This window comes from Marmota flaviventris, chromosome 7 (assembly GCF_047511675.1).
Source record: "Marmota flaviventris isolate mMarFla1 chromosome 7, mMarFla1.hap1, whole genome shotgun sequence".
Taxonomy (NCBI): Eukaryota; Metazoa; Chordata; class Mammalia; order Rodentia; family Sciuridae; genus Marmota; species Marmota flaviventris.
In genome coordinates, this window is record NC_092504.1 from 65,316,469 (window position 1) to 65,338,305 (window position 21,837).

The window sequence follows — 21,837 nt, forward strand, 5'->3', positions numbered from 1 at the left end:
TATTTTATTTAGAGACAGGGTCTCACTGAGTTGCTTAGTGCCTCACCAATGATGAGGCTGGCTTTGACCTTGCTATCCCCCTGTCTCAGCCTCCTCAGCTGCTGGGAACCTCCTCTATTTTTCTAACTTTCACATACCAAGGCAGTATTTCCTGTCCTTCATCATCCATCCCAGCCCAGGTATCAGGCACCTAGAGACCACCCCACCAGCCCAGAGCCTGCGGAAATTACTCAAACTTGCCAGTCTTAAATGTGTACCTTGCCCTGCCTTTCCTTTCCTGGGGAAGCCTCAGTAAAGGCCATAGCCTAGGATTTCTTTTCATTCCTGCTGTCTCCTCGCACTGGTGTTTCCTCTGTGGGTCTTTGAGATATATCGTGCCACCTTCTTTTGAGAAATGTCAGTAATATAAGACTTTGAATGGTACTGGTCTGTGTCTTTACTCAGTTACCCCCGTAAATTAAAATCTCCAGGTACAAATGAAACAGGAGTGCCTGTACTCTAAGCTAGATCCAGGACTAGTGACATCAGTGTCACCATCCCCCATCCCCTGCCCCTAGACCTACAGAATCAAAATCTGCGGGTAACAAGATTCCCCAGGATACTTGCAAGGTGCTTTGCTGGTGTGGTTCAAAGCTTGGGCTCTGGAATTAGAAGGCCTAGCTCCAATCCTTGTGCCTTTCTTTAGCAATGCGGCCTTGAACAAATTACTATTCTCAGCAGATCACATACCTGTTTTTATACACTAAAAGTGGGTGTGATGATCACATAATCTTAGAAAGCACCTGGCAAGTATTATTTATTAAATGTTTACTCTGATTCATTTTTAGAGAACAAATGCCCATCCACACACTTTCTCAGCCAGTCACCACAGCTGAGCTACTGTGACTACACGCCCACCCACACCACAACTCCACCCCTATAAGAAAAAAAAGACGCCACAACTCCTGGCAGAGTGTAAAATATATTGATGACTGTAAAGGGACAACTTGGAGCCGGTTTGGGCCTGCTGAGATGATGCGCAGCATACATGCTGTTTCTGGAAGCCATGTCCTAAGGTTTTTCATACATCTGTTTTGAACATGGTGTTTTGATTTTTCATTAGCACAGACTACTACTCTACAGTTTCTCCTAGAGTAAATATATATAATGGTTGTTTGCAGAGCAACTACAGATTATTTAGATGTTTCCCAAGGTGAGCTATTTCACAAGTAGATCAATCATTGAGTTAACAGCAAGGTGTTTTTCATTTGCTTTGTTCACTGCTTGGGGGAGGAGGTAACTTCTCCAATTTATTCTGTTTACATATTTAGTCACCAACAGACTCCAAAAAGTAATGAAAAATCATAGTCTGTTAAAAAAAATTAGAATGTGATTATGCCATGGGTTTTCCTAAGACCCTTTAAATCAGATCATTTAAATTTACAATAAAAAATAAGCATCAACAACAACAACAACAAAAATACTGAAAAAATTTCCCCTCCCACCTGTCGAACACAGTGGTCAACTGTAAACAGCTCAGAAGGGCAAAGAAAACAAAAAGTCCTAGCAAGGTAAGTAGCCCAACGACAACACACTCTGCTTTTTTTCCCCCCTAGTGGCTATTTTCCTACCACAGTGTTGAGCTTCATTATTATATTAAATAACTTATACGGGTAAAAAGGAGTTTGCTAACCAGCAGCCAACTCAAAACCTTGTAGGAAGAGGGAGGAGAGGAATTTATAACACAGCACACGCTAAGGGCAGTGAAGTCCGCAGTCCAACCGGTCTTAGCCTTCTCTGGCAATACTGCTTGAGCTGAGGTCTGGGATCAAAACCAAGGGGGGGCTTTTCCCCTCCCTCCTCTCCCTTTTTAATTTAAATTAACAAAGAAACATGGGCTTCCTAACAGCCAGCGCTCAGCTGGGTAAGTTCCATTAGCAGCAAATGTTCAACCAAATAAAAAACACACACACACACACAAAAGAAAACTCCGTCCAGGTGCAGAGCTGTGATTCACATGGAAATTCCAGGAGATGAATCATGTGCAGAGCCGGGATCTTTAGAGAATTCTTTCTCAAGTGTCTTCAGCGAACATTTCAGTCTCACAGAATCTGAGTCAATCTGTCAGCTGTGGGAATGGAGTTTCCCATCTGCTCTGGAGTGAGCTCCCTTGCTTTGCTGACCAGAGCGCTCTCAGGGCTGTGGGGTCTTCATGAGTTTTCCTAGTACTAGATGCCAGAAAACAAAGGCCAGCCCCTCCAAAATCTGCATGATGCAGCAGCGGCGACAGCAGCAGCAGTGGCAGCAGAGGCAGCAGCAACAGCAGCAGGAGCTTCCGTGTGTTAAACTCTGCCTAAGAGGCTCGACCTGTGCAATAAAGTAAACCATTTAAGTCAGCACCCAGAAGACTATTAGTATTAGGATTAAAACATTGCCTAATATTAATTTTGTCTTTCCTAGGTTTTATTTTTTGTATTGGGAATGGAAACAGGGGTGATTGACCTCTATTCCACTCCTTTTTATTTTTTATTCTGAAACAGGGTCTCTCTTAGTTGCTAAGGCTAGTCTCACACTTGGGATCCTCCTGCCTCAGCCTCCTGAGTTGCTGGGGATACAGGAATGCACCATTGCACCCACCTGTCCTAGGTCTTAGATTCAATTTTATATAACCAAAACCTGTAATAGGATTGTGATCAAACTTTGAAGTCGTCTTTGCCCTTTAGGAAAATTGCTAGTCACTTAAAATAGTTTCTAAGGAAGATAGCAAAAGCTTTGTTTATACATAAGTGTAGATCTTGAGTGGTTTTATATTAAAACAAAAACCAAAAAAGCACAAAGAACATTCAAGATTAAAAGCTTAAAAGGTAGGTGCCAGTCTTATAATAGGAAAGTTTACTTAAGTAGATAAAAGCATCTTCTACAACACATTCTATGACCATTGGGATCATTTAAATAGTAAGTGACAAGAAAAGTGTCTGCCCTCAGAGGTGGATTTGTCATTGCCTTTGATGAATGTGTTTGGAATTAATGACTCTGGGAACAGCAAGAAAAGTGTCTATATACAAATATTTTATGAGTCTCAAAAAAGTTATATACTGAAAAGTTTTCAGGTAAGAACTATCATTCTAGAATATTTAGTATTTGCTTAACATGGAATTTTGTGAACTGTGACAGCCTAGTGTCTACTGTTTATCCTTTTGGTGGGTACTATGCTTTGGCCAATGCAGTAAAACAATGTCATTCACACTGCAGGAGCAGGAGCTGCAAGGCTCCAGGGCTGAGGCAGACATGAGGGGAATGACCTTGTGTTCGCCCTCAAGGGGCCTATCGGGTAGTAGGGAAAAAACACATACACTGCACAAAACCACACATAGCAACCAACAAGAAAAGAAGCCTGCCTCAGGAGTGTATGAGTGCAGGAGGAACTTTTTGGGGAGAGAAGGGCCAAGTAGGAGGGAAGCACTGGATCTAGATCATGACCATGAGAACCGACAGGATGTATAAATGGTGTGTGCAAGGCTTAAGCACAAACATGAAAGGAAGTTGTTCCTCAAGCCTCCTTAGAAAACAATCTTAATATGTAAATTAGTCTTTTATACCAAAGAATATATCTTCAATATTTATACACATATTTCCTCATATACCATTAATTTTGTTTTCGGCTGCTGCCAGTCCGCCCCTCAGTTCTTACAAGAAGTATTATGAGCACTTTGGAGTTGAGTACAACTGCAGATCTATTCCTGGACACAATGTAAGCCTGTACAGTTTCTTTTTCACCTCATACTTCTAAATTCTCCACTAAATTTTCTGGTTGCATTTCAACAAATCAAATGTTCAATGCTATCATGTACTGTGTATATGGCACATGGAGATATGGGAAAGGATTATGCAACTCAATCTTTAGTTTTTACTATCAAACCTTGGACTAATCAATCTTACAACCGATTCACTCATCAGTAGGAAGGTATCATAACAGAGAAACAACTAAACACAAGTGTTGGCAGGTCTGGATTATTTTAATGTCTGGATGCCACAGGTAATGCAGATACCACATATCCATTATGCATAGTCAATCTGTCCCCTGGATAATTTTTTTAAAAATCTTTAAGAAAAGTAATAATAGCTAAGCTATACCCAAGGGCTTTACCAAACTTGAAGTTTTTAAAAGAGAAAGGATGGATTAAGAAGAAAAAGTATGAAAGATGAAATTCACCTTAAAAAGGTTCATTTTTAGAGGAGTTATTTCCACATTTTATCTAGTTAGATTTGTAGACTTTAAAACTCATTTTGCATGTCAAAATATTAAAGAATACCACACATATCTTTTAATTCAAAAACAAAGTAATGCAAAATTTAAATGGAAATGTGACACAGACAGGCACAAAAAAAAAAAAAAAAAAAAAGAACTGGGGCATCAACCTAGCAGGACTATAATGTCCCCAGGACTCATGGCATTAGCCAGCCATTCTTTATGACCCTCTTTATCTGTGTCTGAGGTACAAGAAACATCTTCAGTCCTTTATCTATCACTTCAACTTGTCCTAAAGATAATAATTCCGATACCTCTGTACCTCATCCCTCCTCATTGGGAGGTACAAAGAAGGTGGCCTAAGTTTTCTTTTGAAACACACAAATCAAACATGCACAGAAAAAAACAAGTGTATCTTAGATATCTTGGTTCATGAAATCTAGCCTAATATCAAATATAATGTAAGCTCCCAACTGTCCCTAGGAGAACGAAAGGAAGAAGAGAAAAAGTACTTGTCAGCTCTGGAACATACCCAAAGGCACGCACTCCTGGAGCAGCTTAGTAGAAATACAGTGATAGCAATTTTGATTATATTATATGAGGCCCTGCACTGCTTTTTACCTATTAAAGTATCTCAGATTCTTTTTTGAGGGAGGTGGGGCATACCAGGGATTGAACTCAGGGCCCCTCGACCACTGAGCCACATCCCCAGCCCTGTTTTGTATTTTATTTAGAGACAGGGTCTCACTGAGTTGCTTAGCGCCTCACTAAATTGCTGAGGCTGGCTTTGAACTCGCGATCCTCCTGCCTCTGCCTCCAGAGCCTCTGGGATTACAGGTGTGCTCCACAGTGCCCGGCCATATCTCAAGATTCTTAAAATGCAAATGCTAACACATTTTGTGTGAAAATTCTAATGGGATCGCAACATTTTAAAGTATGAAACTCCTTATTTTATTTAAAGTCCCAGTTTTCTTTCTGAAACCAAAAAGGGGTCTGATATCCAGTTAGTTGATAAGTAATGGCCCCAACATTATCAGTGTTAACTGGTCCAGCATTAAGCAAACCAATATTTTGTTCATTTTTTAATCTCAGATCAAAAAAATATTTCCTGGTTAGAAGAACTACTCAAAGATAAAGTTTGAACTTCTGATTTTTTAGACAAAGAAAAATAGTTGGTGTTTTCTGTACCAATGGATAATTTCAATTCCTCATTCTATTATATTATGGGAGAAAGAAGAACAGAGTCACTGTGTATCTGCCAGTATAAAAAAAAATGTAAAGTAATAAAACTGAATTAGGGCAATGAAAATTCTAAGCCACAAAGATTCAGTTAGCAGGAAATATGGTGTAGAGGACTTGGAACAGGTGAGTGGGGACTTCCCAAAGAACACGTGTGGCTTTCTTCAGGTAAAGCTAACATTTCTTGTAGATTTGTATAGCAATGAGAAGCAATGAGACCCACCTTAAAGACTTCCATCTGTCTTTCTCTATATGATTTTCAGGTCCTTCACTCTCATAAGATGCCAAGTAGAGAGCTACAATCAACCAAAAGAGACCATGTGTCAATACTGGAGCCTGCCACTTATCCACCTCCATCTATCCCCCCTGCAACCGGACCCCATATTGAAGACAACTCTCTCTTTCAGATATCAAATTATGACTGAGAAGGTTCATTATTTCTTGAAGAACATATAACATCATTTTTGACACTCTCAGCAAAAACCTCAGGGCCTCTAAGCTTAAAAGACATTTAATTAACTAAGAATTCATAAGGCAAAAAGGTTTACAAAATGCAAACCACATAATTCTGCCATACACTCAGATTTATGTTCTTTACAATGAAAGGGGTGACAGTTCTTTCCTGGTACCCTCAGTTTTTAAACAACCCTTTACAGGTTTTCTAGGCCAATTTTTCATCCTTCTAATGTGTTTTATTTTTTAAATAAAATAGAATTCTCATCTGAAAACTTGAAAGGTTGTTACTAATCCTATTTATAGAGATTAGAAACAATCAAGTTACACTCTGAAATAGGTAATAGTCACTCGAAATGTTTTTCAGACATTACTGCAAACACTATCAATCTATGATAAGGAACTTCAGCCAATGGGTGCTATTGATTCCTATGATGTTAGGATATTAAAAAAGAATCAATAAAACAAATCCCCAAGTCTTATGAACTCTCTCTCTCTTCTGATAAATCTTTCTATACATATTCATTCACTTTTTCTGCCTTAATGTCCTTATAGTTTAATAGGTCAAGACATTCTTTTACTTCTTGAAATGGCTGGTGATAACAATTTACTGTTTGGGGTTTTTTCCTCCCCCACCCCAAATTACCTTGTCTATTAACAAAACACAAAACACCTCTTTTCCACTGAAGCAAGTCCAAACAAGAAAAAAAAGAAAGAAAGAAAGAAAAACATCCTCCAATAGCTTTCCATTTATGTTCAAAGCTTTGCAGATCAGGGATTTGAAAGGATTTAAATTTGGAAACACACTGGTTATGGATGAATATTAAGTGAAAATTTGTAGGAAGACATCATAAGGTTCTCTGTGCTCTTAAGCTGGGACAGATTAGAGGACTGGCCTCTAGTTTTATGCAGAATCAAGCATGAAACATTTATATGCATGTTTCCTAAATGCAGGATTTGGGGATGCTCAGTGTGGTTACAACTGAATGGCCTCACCATCTTCACTAAAGACTGGCACTGTGAGCAGATACTGCAGGATTTTCCGGTCCCTCTCAAATGGACACTCCACTTGTTTCCATGTCATAAATTCACTCACTTGTTTGGCCAGTTCCCAAAATTTCTGAAAGAGAGCAAAGGAGAAGAATTTTAAAGGTGATCATCAAAAATTATTAAGCCTGCAAGAGACAATTCCCTTTAAAATGCTTCCTTTTGGTTTTTAAGCTTCTGTATTACATACTTAAGAAATCTAATAAAAACTGTATTTGCTAGGTTGGTCCAGGTAAACATTCCCTTAAATAGTGATGATAATAATAATAATAATAATGCAACTATATTCTACTTGGTATTAATAATTTCTTATAAAATAATAGGGAAAGAGAAAGTTTGTTGTAGAACTACAGAGTCAGCTCTTGCAGCCAGGCCTGGGATGCAGTGCTAGAGAGGCCGCACTTCCCTCTGTGCCCTGATTTTTCATCCTACTTTATCATACTCACCTCAAAGTTGACATGGCCATTTGGGAGGCGGTTGGCACAGCCCTCATTGAGGAAATAAATATCTTTGATTAAGAGACTGAAGAATGGTATCACAATCTAGAGAAAATAAAAGATTCTAGTTTGTCTAGGTAAATAAACATTTAGCATCTCATCAAACAGTTCCAAGGATTAATAAACAACATTAACTGTGAGTTGCATGCAAGGCCACAATGAACTAAGATATAGTGCTTTGTACACCTTATGTGACAGCCACTTCCTCCCTTGCATAATTTTGCTTAAGGTGCAAATGTTAATATTAACCAAAACATAGGGAGAATAAGTGGTACTGGGAAATAGATGGGCAAATGCTTTTCCTATAGTTCTTCCTATTTCTCTCAGTGCAGAGTAACAAGTAATAAAATCTGAAAATTCTAGTTATAATGAAAAGAAAAAAATATCTAAATGGCACTCTTGCTTTTCATTCATCAACCTCTTAGTTATGGTAAAATCTTAATAGAAGAATTATCTCTGGAAAGTACTGAGATTTAAGGTGTGTGGCCCATCATTTATATTGCCACATCATTTAGATGTCTACAGTTTAGATAATTTTTTCCCCCTGGATAATTTTATTTGATCCTTGAGGGCATTGCTCAAGATAATGTGAGAGCTTATGGGCAATCATGGCTACACATGCCTATGGGATAAAGAGCCTGCGAATGAGAAAACAAGTTAGCACTTGCTGTCATGGAAAATCACCTCAGAAGTACCTGGTACAATATGTTGTGAGACAGATGTGCCAAAGTGAGGGAGAAATATAAATGTGTGAGTGAAATTCAATAACTCTCTACAATGAACTTTCTTTCTTCTTCTTCTTATATTTTTTTTTCTGATACTAGGGATTGAACTCAGGGGCACTCAACCACTGAGCCACATCCCTATTTGTATTTTATTTAGAGACAGGGATTGCTTAGTGCCTTAATTTTGCTGGGGCTACCTTTGAACTCGTGATCCTCCTACCTCAGCCTTCTGAGCCACTGGGATTACAGGCATGTGCCACAGTGTCCAGCTAGAACTTTCTTTAACAATAATTTCCTGCCTGAATTCTTTGGTTTGATGGAGTGACGTTTTACAATAATTAATCCCAAATAATCTTTAATTAAGTAACCTAAATCTTACTATACCCATTACCAAAAAAAAAAAAAAAAAAGAAAAAGGCTCAGATATAATAACTTCCACTTTCTCTAAAATGCCAACATATTTTTAATGATTCTAAATTTTCTACAATACAAATAATATACCAAACATATATTGTGGGTCTCTTATTTCCTCAAGATCATGGTTTTGAAGTTTCCTAAGCTCATGGCTCATGTGGTACTTCTACACCAAATAAACAGGAAAACATACCCCTGAAGTAATTTTAAAAAGGTGTTCATTATTTTTTTGTTTCACTGATTTCTGAAAATAAGCAAATTGAATCTTCAGTTTTGATAGCTCTCTTGAATATGCTTTTAATCATTTGTTTTTGTCTGTGAAGTTGCTAAGGCTGAATTAGTAAAGATCTCATTACCTTCTCCTTCTAATGTTACTGGCTATTTTTCTATGGTGTTAGAACTAAGACACCATCAGAATAATGATAAAAGTATACTTCAACAATCAACAAAAATTACTTAAGGGTGAGAAGTGTTGGACTCTGTCAGGCATCAGTTAAGAATTTGAAACCACCATTTACTGGTGGTGGTAAGAATTAGAAGTTGGCAAACTGTAGCCCCAATTTTGGATGGTTTAGGAGTCACATATTTTACATTTTTAAGTGGCTGGATAACAATCAAATGAATAATACCTTATGATACATGAAAATTACATGAAATTCTAATTGCAGGGGCGTAATGGAACACAGCGATGCTCATCCATCAAAATATTGTCTATGTTTGCTTTTAAGCTACTACCCAGGTGGGGTATGCCCGAAAATATAATGGAGATACATCATCATATGACAGTCACAGGGAAATGAGAACAAAATTGTGACCAAGATGTAATATTTGTACATTGTAATAGTTCTTAAAGTAAGAACTATATTCCTGTGCTCTATTCTTTGGTGCTGAGCTATGAGAGTCATGGGGTGTTAATCATTTATTTTCTCGCATTAATATATAAAATTTTTCTAAATGCAGGCCATGTGCCTCTAGCTGGATTATAAATTCTGGGTGTTCCTCATGTGAAGTTTGCATGCATGGATGCCTGCATGATTCTCTACTATTGAATGAGTTGCTCTCCCAAGGAATTGGAAACAGCCAATCTCCCTGAGAGTATTTCACTGTTCAGTTCCCTAAGCCCATGTACAATAAAGAAGTTTCACAAGCTTCTTCAACTTCTCATTTACCCAAAGATAATTCCCATCATATCTGTAGCCCTTAAATCTAACATAAAGCTAATGCAGTAAAAGTCAGAATATAAGGACTTTGGATTCCTATGAGCTAAGTGAATATACAGGTTACTAGTAGGAGAGAGAGTTTGGTTTTTAGAAGGTCTTGCCCATGATGCCTTTAGTGGAGGGACTTCTCAAGTTATATTTTCCAATTCCCTTTTTAAATGGTCTTAATTCAGAGAGCCAAAACTGTATTTTAAAGGTACTATTTTTTTTTCTGCTGGCATGCAGAAACAAAAGGTCACAGAAACATAGACAGAAAGGCAAAGGGATTGAAAACCATGTGATCCTATGAGGAATGGTTATAAACCTGGAGACATGATGGAAATGCTGTGAAGTATTATTTTACCTGCCCCCCTTTCCTTTATTTGTTTACTATATAGTTTAAGGTAAAAGAGAGCCAGAATCTAAACGGAAGATAACACCACCAAGCAACCTTCACTAACCATTTACTAAAACGAGGTAAGTACTTCTCAAATAACACCATGGCCAACATTGAGATGACTTGCCTTCCTCTGTAAGGAAATATGACAACAAAATGTGCCAAGAGAGGACCCTTAGATCCAGGGTAGTATTGCTTAAGCATAGACAGGGAGAGGATCATTAATTTCACAGACATCATCCCTGTACTTTTTTCTGCCACCTGCATATCCAATTAGTAACAGCAGGCCTAATGCTATAGCAACTAGCCTACTTTCTGAAAATAAATGACTTAACCATGGGAGGTAAGCTAATTCTTTTAAAAGAAAGGGTTACATTAAGTCAGGCACCTTGTGCAGAGCTTAAATGTCTGTTTTCCATTAAATTAAATTACTCTCTAAGGCTATTAGTCACCTTAACATATGACTTATTATTTAAACACAAGACGCACTACAAAATAAGCACTTTAGTAATGTAACAATAACATAGTACTATGTATTTGCAAAGTTCTTTAGCATTCCTCTTTCTCTATGTGTCAAGTGATAAAATTTCTATGATATGCATCTGTCTTAGTTATGAATAGGTAAAAGAAGCTCAGTAAAGTAGTTCCCATTGCATTCCGGTGTAAAATGTGGTGACTCTATCATAAATTACACACTGCTTTAAGTGCATACCTTTTCTCTGCTACTATGAGCAGTCAAAGACCTTTGTGCTGCCCCGCGAAGAGCTGTTCGATAATTATAGAAATTGCTGGAAGGGTCCATCTGATGCTACAGATAAAAGAGAGAAGAGTATTAACCACTTATTTCTCATCTATAGAAGTTTAAAAAAATCACAACTTAAACTAAACATAAGCAATTCAAAATAAGTTAGGGAACTCATTAGGAATAAGATGTATCCCTCTCATACACATATTTGTACACACAACACATTGGAACACAAATGTTTTCTTTTCTGATGTTTGGTTCAGTTTTACAAGCTAATATCAATTCTGATCATATAAACCTAAACCAATCTGTGTTGCTAACTCTTAATATCAGATTTAAAACTGATAACCAAGAGTCAAACCTCAACATTAGAAAATTTTCCTTTGAGGGTCATTGGGCTAGGTGATGGTTAGCCACTTTGTAGGGAATTTGTTCTTTACATTTGATAACAAAGCATTCAAAATAATTGAAAGCATACATTTTGCAAGAAGGAAAACAAATTTATTAGATAACATGAATAAGGCATCATATGAGATATCTAATGATAATTTCCAATTGGGAAAAAACTTGGGAAAGGATGCTTATATTTCCAAAGACAGTAGACTGAAAGCATCAATACACCAAGGGAATAGATGAATCAATGCGATTCAAATCCACATGCCTTGTGCACAATTCTTATCATCCTCACAATTACATGGGAAGGGCTTTGCACAAGTTAGCTACAAATGTTGAAAGAATGGTGAAAGAATATTCTGTGGGAATGAGGAAATCTTAACTGAGACACTACAGATAAATTAAATAAACAAATAAATCTAGTTTAGGCAAACTGGGACATAAACTCCTCAACTGTTCAGGACCCCAACTCTATTTCCGCATACAATGTGTTGTGATTGACAGTCAGTACTTCTCCAGTTAAACTCAAAATGGACACTCTTTTTATAAAAAGACTAGTCCAAAACCTGATTTATTTTCCTTTTCTGAAATCTGAATCCCTTTCTTTCCTTTTGGTCTGTAAGGCTTTTTCTTGTGCAACACTATCAGAGACGACAGATCGTACAAATGAATCCCACTTTCCAGGTATAAAACATTTAACAGTAAAACATCAGTTTCACTTACCTCAAGAATGTCAAACTTTGCAGTCTTCACTTTGGCCCAAGTTTTTTTTAGTCGAGAGACTGGGCTCATATTCATGCCAGCTTCCCATTTAAAATGCATGGGAGGAAGAGAAAATTGAAATAGAGATATAAGAAAAGCTATTCCAATTTATACTACTGAAAGTGTTCAGTACTAAATGTAAGTAATTGGATTCAACAAATTGTTAGTAAGTGATAAATTCTAGCTTTACAACTTTTTCTTGCAAATTCTCCTCCAGCCCAGAAGCGCATAATGATACCATTTGCTTTGAGTAGAGGTAAGCACATTTTTTTTTTTTTTTTTTTTGGTAAAAGGAAAAGTAGTAAACATCTTAGGCTATGCAGGCAATATGGTCTGCATAGTAAACTACAATACATTGTCATGTTATGGTGCATAAGCAGTCATAGTTAATTATATAAACAAATTTCTATGGCTGTGTTGAATAAAACTTCATTTTTGGATGCTAAAATTTGAATTTATATTATGTTCACATGTTAGAAATATTATATTATTTTGATTTTTTTTCAATCATTTAAAAATATTCAAACTACTCTTAGCTCACTAGTCATAAAGAAAATAGTAGTGGGCCAGATTGGGCCATGAGCTGTAACTTCCTGATCCCTGACTGAGCTTCCATCAGTCAGTGGTTAACTGGACATCCCTGGGAAAATTTTTTTCCTCTGGAACTCAGCTTATTCTTGTAGGAATGTTGAGTGGATTAATAAGATGATAAATGCAAAGCATGGATGACATGCTTTGACATTTTTTTGATGGCAGAAGAGAGAAATTAAGTAATTTTTTTTTAATTAGACTGTGAACCTTTCAGATTTCTGTCTCAGATAATCTTTCAGTTCACTGTTTTCATGGAGTGAGTCAAACAAAAAACAGTTGAAATCTGGCCAATATTTTTATGAGAGCAGCAAAGGGGAAATTATATGCAAACAAAATGGAATAAAGAATTAGAGAAGGGGGTTTTGTCAGTAATTCAGATTACTGAATTAAATTTGATAGATTCTCTAGCATCAAATTGACCCTAACTCCTTTGTTCTTTTATTCATATATCTACTGAGCACCTATAATGTGTAGGATGGCCATATAATTTGTCAAATAAACTAGTACATTTTTCAAAGAAAGGGTCATTATCAATAATAATAGCAAGACAACAGGTATAAACTAGAACACCTAAGACTTGTTATTTCATGTCCTATGTTTATAGAATGAATGGAAAGTAACATGGTCTCTGGCTTTAAAAATCTCCATGATATATAGAGTAGAAGGTTGGTATGCTGGAGTAGTAAGGACTGCAACTTTAAGTACAGGAACACAGGCAATCAGAAAATGATCAGTTCTCAGCTTTTACAGGAGAATATTTAATTGAAGATAAATTAAAAGTATTCCACGAATTCTTGCATACTTAAGAAAGATTAAGTATACTTGCTTGTACCAATTTGGCTATTTAAAACATTTTGAACATTCTAAATTTCAATATTCAAAAGTACATTTTTCATAAATAAAACTATTTGCAGATTTTTGGTGAACACATTTCACAATTTTATACATTTTGCTTTACAGAAATTAAGGACACATATCCACCAGAAAATACTCACAGATTATTGCCATCAAGGAATTAAAGTTGCCAATGTTGAAACATTCTCGAGCTACATCAATGAAATACTCAATCATTCTTGCTCGGTGTTTCTTCTTTACAGGCTAAGTGGAAAAAAGTATGGAAGGCAGTTATCCAACATGCAGGCCCACAAATGTAAAGAAAGTACGAAAAATAATCAAGAGCCAGAAGACAGAGAAAATTCATTTTCTCACCATGCAGATTTCAGTAGCAACCAAGTAGCTCAAGCGATTAAACCATTCCACATAAGCTTCTAAGTTTCGTGTTTTCTTCCGATCACTATAGCAACTCTATGGAGAAACCAAAGTGCGTGGGTAAGTTAGAAAAAAAAAAGACTAGACTGGGCTCTCATTTTGTCCAACATGGGGACTTGATTCTCAGTTTATGGATTAGGAAGGCTTTTTAGGATGACAGGAAGAAGGAGAGGAGGGAAGAGGAGAGGCCACCAGGACCATTAGCATTCTTGATTATTCTTACAGAAATACCAAAATCTCTTAGGTTCTGTGAAACCTGAGGTCTAAAAATATACTCTGATGCATGCATAAAAATACCCCTCCCTACCTGCCCAAGAAATTAAGTTACTTTGGGTAAGATCTGTCCTCAGAAACACAATTCAAAAGAAGGGTTCTGGCTGCATTCAAAAAAAATCTTGCACTGATTAATGGGATACAAATACCAATTGCTATCAACACAGGAAGGAGAGGCCAACAGGACAGAGGCCTCGAAAACCTTCTCCTAAAATTAAGCTGCTGAACAAAATTTTGGATCATCATGTATCAAGAAACAAAATATCTTCCAAAGATGATAAATAGAAGTCTACACTATCCTGGTCTTTAGGAGGGTGAGTGATACACTGTTCAAAGGCAAAAGAAGTTCATCTCATCTTGGAGTTCAAGGCCAAGCTTGAAGAAGTTCATTAACCCCTTTGCATTTTTTTCCAAAAGAAACAAACAAAAAAGTCCACTAGCCTTCGATTGCAAAACATATTCTTCACTTCCCGTACTGAGAGGAACTACTCTAAGGCCGGAAAACAGCTGTTGCCCCTACTCCCAGAGGGGACTTTCATCAGCGGGTGATGCAGTCTTTTTTGCTTTATAATTCAAAATGCTTACGGATGGAGGTTACTGGAAGATAAAATTCTTACATGTGTACACTGATTTTATATTCTGTGTCCAGTATTATTTTCTTAATGTGGGGGCTCCATCATAAACCTGTCATGAGGGAATCTACCTTCAAACAAGAGGCAAAGCAGGGAATATTGAAGATTCGTGCTCAGCAGGCTGGATGTATGTGCATCCTGTGTTTCCTGCCCATGCTATTGTTGAATCATGAGCACAGCATTGTTATTTTTATTTTTTTTCTGGCTTAATCTGCTAAAATCATTATGCTTTTATCTTCTACCTTCATTACCACAAATGCCTGCATCCACTTGCTATAAAGGGCTTATTACATTCCCCAATAAGGATAAAAGACAGGCTAAAAGTTAGTGATGGGGTAAGAATATTGTAAAGGCACTCAGAGATCTGGCTTAAGAAGAACTGCAGTGAATCACACATGGCTAATGAAAGAAAGAAACTAACTAACTAACTTCCTGATTTTAAAACCTAAAACAGAATAGTTTTAGCCTGGATGTCTTATCTATTATCATAAACTAAGGTGTTCCAGTTCTAGTCTTAGAACTGACCTCTAGATGGATAGATTACCTTGTCATTGTCCAAAGGGTCCTTCTGCACAAATGCCTGAACAAATTCTTCTGGCCCGATATAATTAAGCCTCTCCTGAAATGAAAATCCAGCATTATCAATAGCATTAAAGAAAATGAAAAGTCAACTCCTTCCAGTGGCTTTTGGCATCACCCCCATTTCTTAATGCAAATTATAAAATAAGCTTTTAACCCCCAATTGTTTCATTATCTTCAAGGTCTGAACAGAAGCAATTTTCTGCTTAGGTCAACGTTCTATAAGATAGTTGAAGACTGAGCCAGTCATGGAAAAATTAATTAGAGGCAGAAAATTAGGAAGGTCAATAAACTCTGCTTTTCATTTTTGTTTAGTGTTTATTTGCAAGTAAATTCCCAGAATATCAAAAGCATTCATATTCAAATGCCTACAAATCCTACTTCATAGATTATTTCCTATTTGGATTACTCTGACCTCTCTTGTGACATTATTGCTGGCAGATACATTGTCTGGTTGCCAAAGCAAACAAAACCTGTGGTTGCAAAGGGCAAAGATGACCAGGGCCTCACCAGCTCTATGTGAGTCAGCTGCTGGGCCAACGTGTAAGGGTCGCTGCAGACAGTAATGATATCCCTCTGTATGGACTGTGGCTTGGTCTTGAGAACTGTGAGCCGATCAGTAGATGTCGAGCTGATTTTTGCCAGAACTTCCTCATACTGGCTGAGGGCAGCAAGTTTACGGATGAGACACTGCATCATCTGCTGGACATTTTTCCGGTATGTCTGCTAGGGAATAAGCAAAGAATTACAATCTTGCTTTGCATGTCCTTTTTCAGTACTAGGCAGCCTCAGGGACTATGTCTGTGAGTGATTTTACCTTGAGATTGGGCAATCAACTTAGTTCAGCAAACCTACAGGAGGATTCAAATAGTTCTAATAGTTTAAAAGAGACACAAACACATCAAGTATCTTTCCAAACTTGAAGGGTTTAGTCATTGTTCTCAGGTTGCTATGGACAGTCCAATTCAGGTTGGGCCTTGAAAACACTATAGACATTACAGATGAGCTATCAAGGGGATCCAGTGTTAATGAAGACTACACACAACTAACTGCTCTCTGGTAGAAATGCATCTGTTTACTTTTGGAAAGTTAAAATACAGTGACCTCAAGTCAGAGCATCCTTTTTTCTTTCTTTTTTTAAAAAAATTATTCTTATTTGTTATATATGACAGCAGAATGCAATTCAATTCATATTACACAAATAGAGCACAATTCCTCATGTCTCTGGTTGTACACTAACTATAGTCACACCATTCGTGTTTTCATACATGTATTTAGGGTAATGATGTCTGTCTCATTCCACCGTCTTTCCTACACCCAAGAGCATTCTTTTTCTAACATTTTCTTTTAGGCCACTTTCTTTATTTCTCCATTCCTATCATTCAATTTTATCAGCCTGAGGACATGAAAACTACTTGACAGATTACTTCCCACTTGCCCGCCCACCCACCTTCCTGACTTTCACATGCACTGTGGAAGTGGATATTCATTTTTGGTATCTGACCTCCACTTGGCTGCTACCCATTTCTCTGGTGCTCATGAATCAGTAACTAATGTTCACAACCAACTCTTGCACGTGGCAGTTCTCCCCACAACGCTAATACCAGATGCCACTTTGTTTGCAACTTCCTTTTGCTATAGCCACAATACTTAAAGAGAAATTGGTTTAAAAAACACTGCAGGTGTTATAGAGAAGTGTCAACCTCTTCCCTTGAAAATACTTGTTACATCAGAGAAATAACTTCCCTACTCTTTGAGCACACTTATTCTAAGTTATGGAGTTCTTTTGGTCCTCCTTTTCTGGTCCCAAATTGCCAATAGTAATTCTCTTTCTAGTGGATTATGATGCCCATGTCACAGATAGGCATATGGGCTGATTCAATGTAAACTTGGTGCTAAGGTTACCAGCTCTCAAGGATGACAGTCCCAGTAAATCTACAGATGTAGAAAGGCTTGTTTATGCTTTATTGACCTTTTTAAATAATTTTTTAGTTGTAGATTGACAGAATACCTTTATTTTTATTTATTTAGTTTTATGTGGTATTGAGGATCGAACCCAATACCTCAAACGTGCTAGGCAAGCACTCTACCACTGAACCACAATCCCATCCCAGCTTTACTGACTTCTTAAAAGGTATCACAGTATCATTTGCTGAAATTAACTATCTGAAAATTGAGTGGCATTTACTGACAAGTATAAGAGCTACGTGTTTTTTTAAAGAAGTAATTTGGTTTAACAGAGCACATATAAAAACTTAGAGATATTTGCACATAAGGAAGATTACAACACATGGAGAAATGGTTCATGCTTGCATAGTCAAGGATAAAAAGCATGGCCTTCTTTTTCTTCTTCTCTACTTGTCATTATATATTCTGATGAGTTCTTTATGGTTGCCTATTAGATGACCTCATTTTTCTCTGCATTTGCAGATCATCCCCAAATGATGAAATACCTAAGTGTGTAAAGAATGCATCTTCAAAAATCCTATCTTTCAATCAACATTCAGGTTATCAGTTTAGAAGATGCTATTTGTTTGGGAATATATATGTCACTCAAGGAAAATGCCTCTTTCTTTGGCATTCCAAGCAATTTAAGGCTGAGTCATGGGCTATTTTCAATCCCTCATCCTGGCTGCCCTACCTCTTCTACTTTCGTAACATGGAGCTAACATTAAAACTCCAAGAACTCTACCTGAAGATGTTTCCTTTAGTCATCTGTCCCAGATGTCAAAATACACGTCTTCAGGAGAGTTAATACTACTTGTTCAAATTATGCAAACATTTCCCAGCTTATTAAGATAAATAATAAACTTTTTTGAGGTACTTTAGTTACAGCATGTACCATCCAGAGTACAAAACACACGTCATAAAGTTGCAGTTTCAGTCATTAAAGCCCACGTATAAGAGTAACCCACAACTGTCATTACTACTCTACCGAACACAGTTCAGTGTGAATAAGGGACTTATAGTCTTTGTTAAGGCTTTCTAAGAAAAATCATACATTTTCTGCATGAGAAAAAAGTACTTGCTTCCCACAAAGTAGTTTATGAAAAGAAAAACTAATTTTTTGACTACTGTGGAGCAGATGAGAGAGGACACAGATATCTGCACTGACATGGAAAGGTCCCCAGGACACATCACTGAGTGGAAAAGCAGGGTGGCAAACATGAGGCCAACACACACACACGCACACATGAACTATACATGCTGCTTCTATGGATGTGTGTATCTGTGCATGAATACATACACACAAAACTGACACCAGTTGTAGAAGTAGGATTGGTGAAACTTTTGAGTGCTTTGTGTAAATTGTGTTGTCTTTTTAACAATCAGAATGCATTCCTATATTACTTGATTTATTTTAAAAAAAAATTTCCCACAGTGGGATTTCTTGGATAACACAGGTTCAAGATATCTAAGAAAGAACTTTTCTCTCAGAAGACCACACCCACAAAAGAAACCCTCATTTTAAAATAGCATCCGTTATTTGCATCTCAAAAGATATTCCATGGGAATTCTAATTTCTACATCATGCACCTATCCTACTTCCCTTTCTGGGATCCCCATGGAAAACACTTGAATCAGAAATGACCGCCTTTGCTTCAGGTCACCACCTGAGGATATCAGCTGAGAAACAATGAAGCACAAGAAACAGCTGAGGGGGAGAGCCCACAGCTTGGGTCCACCTCCAGAGATTCTGATTGATTGATTTGAGGTACAGTCTGGGGAGCATGATGTAAATGCTCCTCAGGTGATTCTGACACACAGCAATGGGTGAGAACCCATGCTCTACTAGTACATCTGGTGAAAGATTTTGATTCTGCATTAATATTTTAGGTTTCTTTTTTTTTTTTTTTTGGTGGCAGGGGGAGAGGAATTATATATTCAGATTACCAGAGTGAGCAAAAGACACCACCAACACATATAGGGGGAATGTACACAGCAGGGTATAGGAGAAAGATATTCAAGTAACACTGTGGGTCTGTGTGTGCCTGTGTGTGAGCCTGCATGTGTACATAAGAGAGAAAAAGAAGAGAACACAGAAGATGTGTGTGACCTCTTTTAAGTTTCCTGCTTCCATTTGATTCCATTTGAGAAATCAAGCTTTGTGTTATTAAGCATGCTTCCTCACTGAGTCATGCATTGCTAAATATGTACTTATTCTTTTTTATAACTTCAAATGCCAGCGACAGTAATTACCTGGCAAATAAAGATAGAAGTTCTTATTATAAAGACCAGCCCCTTAAGGAAGAGAAAATTGCATTCTAGCCACTACAGTCATTTGTCATGTAATTCAATCATTAGTTCCATTTCATGTTTCTTGCAGGCAAGTCCTAATAAACCACTTCATTTAGGGCAAATCCCCAGGGGAGAAACATATTAAGCCAAATTATGTGGAACTGTCCTAGCAGATACACGAAAACCTGCCTAAATTATATATAGGGCACACCTGGCTTCACTGACTGCCAAAGAAATCCCTGAAGTCAGAGGCAAGAAGCAACAAGTTGCAACTGAAGCCCACACTCCTGCCACAGGAGGGAAATAATGTTTTCCTATTGTGGTAACTGATTTGCCTGTTCATTCATTCATTCATTCATTCATTCATTCACTCAAACACTGAGAGTCTATTAAATGCCATGGTGAACAACGAGGGTACGGCATGGAATCCAGTGAGAGCAAACAGAAAGTCATTACAAGTCACAGAATGCTATGAGGTACTCTGAAGGGAGAGCTGGTGACAACCAGGAATGGGAGTGGGCTAAGAGTGACAAGAGGAAGTCTATCTGAGGAGAGACACTTAAAGATATGACAGATAAAGGACTGCCAAGCAAAGAGCTGGGGAAAGAGCATCCATCACACAATTTGGGAGCTGGAAGGGACATTAACACAGGGCAGTTAATTGCATGATTTATGGAGATGAGAAAGGAGCAAGGAATTTAGGGGATTTGCCAAAGCACACTCAGATCAACCAGCTGCCAAGTGTAGACCTGATTTCTGAATATTGGATAAAAACAACCAAAGAAGCAGCAGGTTCCTGAGACACCCACCAACCTGACAAGGTGGGCACATCTCTCCACTCAACCCCTAGGTCAATCGGCTCCTCAGTTAGACTTGGCTTATTTTCCCATCTCCTCTTTACATGCTCAAATCCTGCTGAATTTCCCAATGTTTATTAAGAATGTATTATTAAAACAAGAGTGCTGACAAGAAGGTGGGTCAGAAGTCTGACTGGCCCTTTTCTTGGTGTTATGAAGCATGCTCTACCCAACTTTTGAATGGCTCAATCTTGTTCTAAAATAGAGACTAGGTTTCATTTGATTACAGATAGAAATGATCTCCCTCTCTGACACTCATGACAAGAAGGACTAAAAGCCATCCACTTAGCATTTTCAAATCACTAACATTTAATCTTAAAAATAAAAAAGGTTTTTAAGATGATTCTTTAAGGAAAAACTAAGTTATAATTTTCATGTTTTAAAAAAGCAATACAGAGAAGGCAGATAAGCTGACTGTCATACAAAGTAGCTACACACACTCACCTATAATGTAGAACTAACTGATCGAGGGCTCAGCCTTCATGAAAGAAAAAGCCCTGTGATGCCACCAATCTTTTGAGCAGACTGTCATAAACCAAGGTCATTGAGCCTGCACTGACCTTGCCAAGCTATCCAAGGGCTAACCCCTCTAACATAAGACTTACTATAAACTGCTCCATGAGGCTTAATGTTTGCCTCTGTGAGTAAGGGACCTATCAATACAAACCTGGCAGAAGCTGAGACAGGCAAACTGGCAAAATGATTACAATAGTCATAACTTTGTGAAATGACTCAGGAAATGACCCATTCAGCCTTGCAGAAAGCTATTGTGAGCACCCGACTTCAATATCATCTCATAAAGTAGAACCTAATGCAGGAAAGCCAAGTTCCAGTTTTTCAAGTGCTAAACTGATACAATTTTAGTTTGACTTCTTTTTTTTTTGCATTAGGGAAATGGCATGAAAACCTCATTATAAGGATTAGAACAGATCAGCGTTTTGTTAATGTTATCTTTACAACACCACTTAAAGAATGAGTCCTGCATGAAGTTTATGTGTGAAGTGAATGTATTTTCAGATGAATGAAACAAGACATCACTGCCACTGCTGAAAGTTTCAGCCACATTCTTCTATGTGAAAGGTTGTATCTTGCTGAAGCAACTTGTTTCCAGAAAGTTTCCAGCAACAACAGACACTACAAAGACATCCTTGCTCGACAAGCCTCAACACTGAATACCAGCCCTCCAGGCCTGCTTCAAAAAGGATAACACTAAATTTGTCACAACTAGTCAGCTCTTATCAAAGGCTCAATTGAGGGAAGTAGAATTTATGGAAGATTATCTAAGAGATTTACTTTCA

At 37.6% G+C, this 21,837-nt stretch overlaps 1 protein-coding gene across 2 annotated transcripts in view; it reads right to left on the minus strand.

Moving 5' to 3' along the window:
• Nucleotides 1–942: 942 nt before the first annotated feature.
• The window catches only part of Rasgef1b (RasGEF domain family member 1B), a 35,780-nt gene continuing 14,885 nt past the window's right edge, over nucleotides 943–21,837 (minus strand). The window contains exons 5-14 of one of the 2 annotated variants that reach the window (XM_027939852.3): nucleotides 15,954–16,166; nucleotides 15,409–15,483; nucleotides 13,900–13,995; nucleotides 13,686–13,788; nucleotides 12,061–12,140; nucleotides 10,912–11,007; nucleotides 7,414–7,509; nucleotides 6,917–7,040; nucleotides 5,691–5,763; nucleotides 943–2,346 (exon numbers count right to left, since the gene is read on the minus strand). In XM_027939852.3, the coding sequence (XP_027795653.1) occupies nucleotides 2,322–2,346; nucleotides 5,691–5,763; nucleotides 6,917–7,040; nucleotides 7,414–7,509; nucleotides 10,912–11,007; nucleotides 12,061–12,140; nucleotides 13,686–13,788; nucleotides 13,900–13,995; nucleotides 15,409–15,483; nucleotides 15,954–16,166 (981 nt within the window). In that variant the 3' untranslated portion in view covers nucleotides 943–2,321. Of the gene's footprint in view, nucleotides 2,347–5,690; nucleotides 5,764–6,916; nucleotides 7,041–7,413; nucleotides 7,510–10,911; nucleotides 11,008–12,060; nucleotides 12,141–13,685; nucleotides 13,789–13,899; nucleotides 13,996–15,408; nucleotides 15,484–15,953; nucleotides 16,170–21,837 lie in introns of both variants that reach the window. The other variant, XM_027939851.3, reaches the window with a different exon arrangement.